We start from the raw sequence: 8,765 nt of genomic DNA, 5'->3' as shown, positions 1-8,765 counted from the left end.
TTTTCAGTATTAGACATACAACGTATTCTTGACACGTGTGTAAGTTTAACCCGGGTTCTTCCTTACTCGAGACGGTTACCTGCTATCGCCTTACCCGTTGGGTATTTCAGTTCCCATTATTTCTGAGTTCCCTGCTCAAATACTATAATTTTGGAGGCTCTGTACTATAATTCCACATTGAATAGATGGCAACACTGCTCTGCTGTCAAAGTCGTCGACGTCAGTTGAAGTTTGAATTGTTTACATCTGTTGCTTTTTATTTAATTTTCTGCATTACACGCAAGACTCTTGATTCGATATCATTGTCAGTGAAAGGAATTGAGTTAAATTATGACTTCCGAAAGAAACGCACAACTGTCGCAAGCCAGAGACACTTTCCACAACATTTTGCAGATCTCCCGCTTGCTGTCAACTGGATTAGATGCCGAAACATTAACGCTTTGCGTTCGCCTCTGTGAATTGGGAGTTAATCCAAATGCATTAGCATCGATCATCAAAGATATACGTCGAACGGCGAAGGCTAATAAACGATCTCTCTAGTGATAACATCCACAGTATAATATATAAATATGACCACTAAAACATTCGCTAAGGATATTATAAAATAATGCTTTAATGTCCTTTATATACTGACATTCAGCGCATAACTAACATAAACCAAACACAGAAACTCCAGCAAATGTTGTGGTCAGACACAAACGCGACTTGGTCGTCTAAATGTCAGATACATGACGTTATTGTACATTGTTTCGTGCTCTATGCTGTCTGCGACTGACAAACCGGCGCGGCTGCAGCTTGAACTGAAAGCCACTCGCGCGCTAAGAATAGTATGGATTCTTTGTGTAGTGGCGACAAGTTTTTAAATTACTATGAGAATGTCAGTACATGTGATTTCTAAAACCCCACGAAATCACAAACATACACAATGTCGACCAACTGCAAGTTATCCCCAGTTTATGTATGTGCGAGGTTGCTAAGTGTTACAATTTGATATGTAGATAGTATATTATCATCGCGCGTCTTGGTATTTTCGGCAATAAACGAATGTTTGGCAATCTTCAGCGGGTGAGTGAGGCGTGAAAAGATAACAAAACTCAGTTCGTTTCACCTACCCTCACTACTTATAATGTATTTTATATAATGCGACAATGGTTCCGATAAAACCAACGCTTGATGACCAAACACTCCTCTGTTGCCAAAATTATCTAGACGCCATGACAATAAGACGAGCCCTACACTAATGTTATATGCATAAGCAGACCAAATAATGTTAAATACCATTTCAATTTTTAGTACAATAGTGTTTTACGTTTGGCAGGCTTGCAGGACAGAATAAAATAAAATTAACCTTTGCAGCTACTCATTCATAAAACTAACAAAGCTGTAGTTATTCATACCTACATGATTTTTTTTTTTCTTTTTTAGCTATGTTCGATCCTAAGAAGATCATAATATGGGCCTCCACAACATACATTAGTCTTTATATTGATATTAAAAGCATTTACTCAACTGACTTGCCAATACATAACCGGATCACACAGATGTTGATAAATTTACTAGCTTAAAATTGGGCCCCATTTATATTAGTACTTACGAATAACTTTATAGTTATGTGGATTTTTTGTTATCTACAGTCAGCGCAAGAGGAACCTGTACCTACACATAATATAAATAATATTTTGATGTTATAATGACCAGCCATATCAACTGTGCAGATTCAGTAATACTAAAACACAAATGTATTTACTTCAAAATTGTACCTAATGATCAATCGATGCAAATTTCATCTGATTTTCATACTTTTCTGTTTCTCGGCACCCTAAAAATAGTGACCAATTAATTGCATGGTTAAGTATGTTGTCCAACACACAGTTTATCTAATCTTGGAATCAAACTAGAGAAAGCTAGAAAGGATCACCAGTATTCTGCATCGAAATTTTGTTATTGCCTGAAAAAAGCCGCCGAACCAATCATTGTAAAGTGTATCGAATTAAGATTGCATGTAATTATAAATTTTTTTGAATGCTTAGTGTCCTAGTGTGTTTATAAATTACCTGTTTATACTAGCTAATAATGCCCCTTACACACTGTCGACTGGTCTCCGGCAACCATGGTCGCCAGCAATCAGAAAGTATGACTGGTCGCCACAACCACATACGTAAATGCTGATTTCATTTTTTATACCTCATGATTGCTGTTTACTTGGTTACCGGAGACTGGTTGACAGTGCGTAAGTTATGATCATATTGAGGTGCATGTCGCCTACTATCACGTGACGTACAGTAAGCTGCCGCTACGGGAAAAAAGTGTGTAATGTCGTTTTCTTGGTGTTTAAAATTTTATTAGACTGATGCGAGTGAGACTGACCTTTAAACGAACATTGTCAGTTGGCAAAATCTGCCGAAATCACCAAAACAACAATGAGGTCACCTCACATTGAACTGCACTGCATAGACACCTGCATGACTCAATGAACGTTTTTATCATCTTCTACATGCCTACACTTTGTCAACTCATGTCAAAATCACGTTTATTTTTTATTTTTTTTTCATGTTTGTTTTCTATAAGAATGTTGTATATTATCTATGGTCTGCAGGTTGGGTTCTGTTCAAAATATTATCTATGGATGTCATGTCGTAAGTAATTTTAACATACGCACACGTAGAAACTGTTAGAAATAATTGAAATTAGCATGAATAATTGATAATAATTCAAATTACTAATACATTATAGTTGGCACTCTTCATCAATGTCATTCTTCAGTGAATTTACAGAGATGTTGATCGTTCAAAATATTCTGCAAAATGACGAAACCGTAGATTAAATTTGTAGCCGCGACAGCGTGACTAGGCGACTTGCACCTCAATTTGATCACAACTTAATAGTTTTTGAACTGTAAATGTTAAAATGTTACAAATTTTAGATATTATTGTCAGATCTGTACAAATTAAATTGATGAAGGTTTGAATGCTCTAATTACGCGAGCAGACCCGCCTATTATTTTTAGCAATTGATAACCTTAAAAAGCAATTATTACACTCAACAATTCAGGTACCAATTCGATGTTCTCAACGCTTGTTTCGATTAGTTCATAAAATGGTGGAAATCGTGTGCTAGTGTAATTTGGGTGTAACATAACTATCTAATGATACTATGTATTAAGTATTTGTAACGCCTTGATTTTACATTAAATGAATTGACATTATTAATCGAAATTCCACTTGCTGGAATAACAAGGGTATCTTTTTGAAATAAAATCGATATTTTTAAATGTTAATGACCTTTAATTAATACCTCTACAATCGATTCCTTATCCAGTTCCTGAGGTGGTGCATACGGACACTGTTCAGTATCTCCAAGCATCCCGTAACAACGTCATAGATACCATGTGATTATGGATATCATATTATTGAAAGAAAAAGTATCTACACATTAGTACTGGTATTGGAAGAAAAGTGTTTATACGTGCAAATATTGGTATCAAATGATTCATATCTACCATAGTTTTTAAAAAAAAATCGGTTTGTGTACTTATGTACGCGCGTTAGAAGTTATACTTCTTTGGCGTAACAAAACTTGTGATAAACTAGATTCTTCGACTAGCTCTTAATTATCTTGTTAAATTACACACTCAAGAAAAAGGACCGCTTATTGGAACGCCGTTGGTTTATTTCTATACACTTTATCGTATATTACTAAATTATATAATTATTTATCGTTGTTTTTATTTTTAAATTAACAACTGCCACTATGACGTTTAATAGTTTGTTTACGTAAGGAATTGCAAATGGCCGACAATAATAAATTCGCTGCCTAGGCAACGGAATAATTCTAAGCTATAATATTATACTGTATAATCGTCACGATTGCAGTATCATACTGTGGCGTAAAGGTAGTGCGTTCAGCTGATAACCGAACAATCGGTGGTTCGAATCCAATCAAGTACGTTTTTTATCGTGTGAAAAAATAAATTATGTGTTACATGTCACACGCCAAAAATACACTCTGATCTGATTTTCCAAACGCGCCTAAAAAAGTACAACTTCAAAAAAAAATACAATCCAAGGGTTGGTTTTAAAAGGGCAGGCGAAGCTGAGAAGAGGCATTAGGTGGGCATGTAACTGAGGTAGATTAAAGGTTATATCGTTGCTGTTTTGTAAAAAGGGCGAATCAACCATATTGGCGAAATTGAGATTTTAATAAAAAAACAATAGGTATGTACCTCACTAGCTTTGTTGTGTAAAAACAGCGAATTTTTATCTCCATAGGAAAGTACCAACTTTAAAACGATAATCGTATCGGCGAATATCCACTTAGAGTTTTACGGATAAAAAGCGAACGTGACATATTAGGCCTTTTAAAATATTATATTATAAAGACAGTATTCTTTCTAAGCTTTATTATAAACTTTTAAGGCTATACTTCAGCTGAGGCATGGTCTAAAAAGATCGTGACTAGGCGATGCGCGGATTGTGCAAATGACGCGAGCCGAACGAAAAATTATTTGTCATAAAAATTCAACATGCGTCCATTTAATGTTATGTTTATTGTTATATTAGTAATAATAATAGTATATCCATTGACATTTTTTCTTTATCAAGTACATGCGTAACGTTTTTAGTCATCTTTACACGATTTAAGAATATATTCCTCCGACGCCATCACAAAACAGCTTGACGTGCTTACACCTCGCCTGTCGGTCTCCGATTGGCGAGTGAAAAATTTCGTGTCACCTACTGTTGAAAATTATTTGCCGTTTCACTTATGTATGCTCTTAAACATTTAAAATCATCCACAGATAATTAATAAATAAATGCCTAAAGTCAAAAATCCTACTCTAAAATAGAATTTTGGTTAATTCGCCCTTTTTATAAAACACCGATGATATATGAGCAGAGGATGGCCTACATTTATATCTCCTAGTTACATAAAAATATACTTAACATATGACCCCAAAAAGGGGGGCTAACAGGGTTCTAGCCTGGGGGAACGGTGTGGCGGGTTGACTCGATAAACACACCACAAATTTACTATAATAGTAAAAATATAATAAATACTATAATAGTATAGTGAATGTTATAATTAATTCTAGTGTGTTTCCTGACTTATCCAATATGGCGGATGGGTGTCACGTTATTTGGCTACCACAATGGGGGAGTACGAATCACGATCAATGCTTCATAATAAATGATGCCGAATGCCGACAACTCAATAATTCATGTGGATTTGAGTAATGGAGCACTAGATGCTTCACATCACCAATTGTAGGGTCCCGTGATACGTTCAATTAAGACCGAGTGTGGGGCTGGGCGGTTTCGGTGAAGGGCGCTTAACTTCAATGTTCTACAATTTTTCGTTAATACTTAAACAGAGACAAGTCGTTTATTTTTGTAGTCTTGATAATGTGCATGAGCAGCTTTTATTAGGTAGGTAGGTAGTTAAGGTAAGCTCTCTTCGTCAAGATGGTTTTCCGATATTCCTTCTGAGAATAATGTACTCTTATGATAATTCTTAATTTAAAAAATATATTTCCACCTTTAACACCGTTTTAGAACATTTTTTATGATAAATGTAGAGTTCGTCACTTCATAACTTTGCACTCCGTAATAATATATTTTATTAAATACTAGCTGAAGTACCCGGCTTCGCACAAGGTCGCTTCGTGGTTATATTTATCTTAGATATTTGAAAAATAATAAGAGGTAATTATTTTTTATTAATAAAATATCTGTGTAATACAATATAGCAATATGAAAATAATTCTAATAGGAGTAAAGGTCAAACATAAGAACACTAAATTAAAATCGAATCCAAAATATGAAAACATTATTAATGTTATTAATATGTAGTAAAAAAAATCAAAATTGGATGGAACAAACAAACAACAAACTTTGTATGTTATATAATAATAATTTAGAAACCTTCGCAGGTGTGCGCACAACAACTGACAAAAGTTTCATCGCAATCGGATGAATGGTATAGGAACGCAAACGAATAGTAGAAGAAGATGATTTTCTAATTCAGAAATCTTCGTGGGCATGCGCATGACAACTCACCAAAGTTTCATTGCAATCGGATTAATTGTATAGGAACGCATACGAATAGAAGAAGAAGAAGATGGTTGTACTAATTCAAAAACCTTTGCCGGCGTGCGCACAACAACTGGTCAAAATTTCATCGCAATCGGATGAATGGTATAAGAACGCATACAAAATTTGTATGCGTTCTTCTATTTAATAGAAGAAGAAAAAGATAATTGTACTAATTCAGAAACCTTTGCGGGCAAGGGCACAACACTTGATCAAAATTTCATTGCAATCGGATGAATGGTATAGGAACGCATACGAATAGAAGAAGAAGATGATTTTCTAATTCAGAAATCTTCGTGGGCATGCGCACGACAACTCACCAAAGTTTCATTGCAATCGGATGAACGGTATAGGAACGCATACGAATAGAAGAAAAAGATGGTTGTACTAATTCAAAAACCTTTGCGGGTGTTACCACAACAACTGACGAAGGTTTCATCGCAATCGGATGAATAGTATACCAGACCTATAGGGACCATACGAATAAAAGAAGATAGAATGAAGAAGAAGAAGAAGATGGTTGTACTATTTCAGAAACCTTTGCGGGCTTGCGCACAACAACTGGTCAAGATTTCATCGCAATTGGATGAATGGTATAAGAACGCATACGAATAGAAGAAGATAGAATAGAAAAAAAAGAAGAAGAAAATGGTTGTATCAATTCGGAAACCTTTGCGGGCGTGAACACAACACTTGATAAAATTTTCATTGCAATCGGATGAATGGTATAGGAACGCATACGAATAGAAGGAGAAGAAGATGGCTGTACTAATTCAGAACCCTTTGAGGGCTTGCTCACAACAACTGGTCAAAATTTCATCGCAATCGGATGAATGGTATAAGAACGCATACAAATAGAAGAAGACAGAATAGAAGAAAAAGAAAATAGTTGTATCAATTCAGAAACCTTTGCGACGTGAGCACAACACTTGATCAAAATTTCATTGCAATCGGATGAATGGTATAGGAACGCATACGATTAGAAGAAGAAGATGGTTGTACGAATTCAGAAACCTTCGCGGGTGTTGGCACAATTACTGACGAACATTTTATTGCAATCGGATGAATGGAATAGAAACGCATACGAATAGAAGAAAAAGATGGTTGTACTAATTCAAAAACCTTTGCGGGTGTTACCACAACAACTGACGAAGGTTTCATCGCAATCGGATGAATAGTATACCAGACCTATAGGGACCATACGAATAAAAGAAGATAGAATGAAGAAGAAGAAGAAGATGGTTGTACTATTTCAGAAACCTTTGCGGGTGTTAACACAACAACTGACGAAGGTTTCATCGCAATCGAATGAATGGTAGAGGAACCATACGAATAAAAGAAGATAGAATAAAGAAGAAGAAGAAGATGATGATTTTTCTAATTCAGAAACCTTCATGGGTGTACATACAACCACTTACCAAAATTTCATTGCAATCGGATGAATGGTATAGGAACCATACGAATAAAAGAAAATAGAATGAAGAAGAAGAAGAAAGTGATGATTTTTCTAATTCAGAAACCTTTATGGGTGTGCATACAACCACTTACCAAAATTTCATTGCAATCGGATGAATGATATAGGAAAATACGAATAAAAGAAAATAGAATGAAGAAGAAGAAGAAAGTGATGATTTTTCTAATTCAGAAACCTTTATGGGTGTGCATACAACCACTTCCCAAAATTTCATCGCAATCGGATGAATGGTATAGGAACGCATACGGGACAGACACACAGACAGACAGACAGACATTCATTTTTATATATTAGTATAGCCTATACTCTTCGCGCAAGTGCAAGCAATAAGTTGACAAAGTTTTATCGCAATCGGATGAACGGTATGGCTGCGCATTAAATACGAACAAACAAACAAACAAACACACAAACAAACAAATAATAATTGTTATATATTAGATATTACCTATTAATTTATTACTACATAATAAATTAATGTGAATAATCATTTGTTCTAATTTAATGCGAGGTAATCAGTCGAAGAGGCGTATCAGTGCAGTAAAAAAGTGCAAAGTTATAAAGCGTATATTCTATGAATAAGTAAAATACTCTATGAATAAGAAAATAGTCGTATATAATTCGTTAGCAACAGAGATTGGCATTTTTTTCTTTCGAATTTGGACAACCAGCATTCAGAGAATCAGTAGGCAAGGCATGTATCCATGTTTAATAATTTTAGCCATCAGGGTTTAAGTAACCTTCTGAGGGGGCGAGGCGCAAAGCGCCGAGTTTTTTGAGTGATTTTCATTTTAAATTTAAACCTTTGATTTTGAGGAAAATGTATATTTTATATTTACCTATTTTAGTGGATTTCAGCAATGCACAGTGAAATTTTGTGTAATGTTTTGTGAAATGTTAACAAAGAAGGAATTAACCCAGAAACTCCAGTACATATATAACTAAATTAATGATTAATGTCAAAAAGGGGTTTTTGATTTTATGACACATTGAAGAAATTTTTTCACTCTTTTTTTTGCTGAATTGTTAAAAGAAGACTTTTCTACATCGAATGACATTATTAACTCAACACCTTGAAATTTTGAATTGTTTCCTTGTTGAAATGGTGAATCGATCATATACATATTTATAATTATATACATAATTAACATTTACTTATTCGAAATAAAAATACATATTATTTGTTGATAAGGAATGGATGTACG

At 34.6% G+C, this 8,765-nt stretch overlaps 1 protein-coding gene across 1 annotated transcript; it reads left to right on the top strand.

The window, feature by feature from the left end:
- Positions 1-210: 210 nt before the first annotated feature.
- Mzt1 (Mitotic spindle organizing protein 1) lies at positions 211-3,277 on the top strand. Its single transcript, XM_085945289.1, has one exon. The coding sequence runs from the start codon at positions 331-333 to the stop codon at positions 538-540; it is 210 nt and encodes a 69-aa protein (XP_085801415.1). The 5' UTR covers positions 211-330; the 3' UTR covers positions 541-3,277.
- Positions 3,278-8,765: the final 5,488 nt, after the last annotated feature.

The sequence above is a fragment of the Rhyacophila brunnea genome, unplaced genomic scaffold (genome assembly GCF_057557595.1).
Source record: "Rhyacophila brunnea isolate RB1 unplaced genomic scaffold, BYU_Rbru_1.0 scaffold_18, whole genome shotgun sequence".
Taxonomy (NCBI): domain Eukaryota; kingdom Metazoa; phylum Arthropoda; class Insecta; order Trichoptera; family Rhyacophilidae; genus Rhyacophila; species Rhyacophila brunnea.
This window is presented reverse-complemented; position numbering and strand designations above follow the sequence as displayed.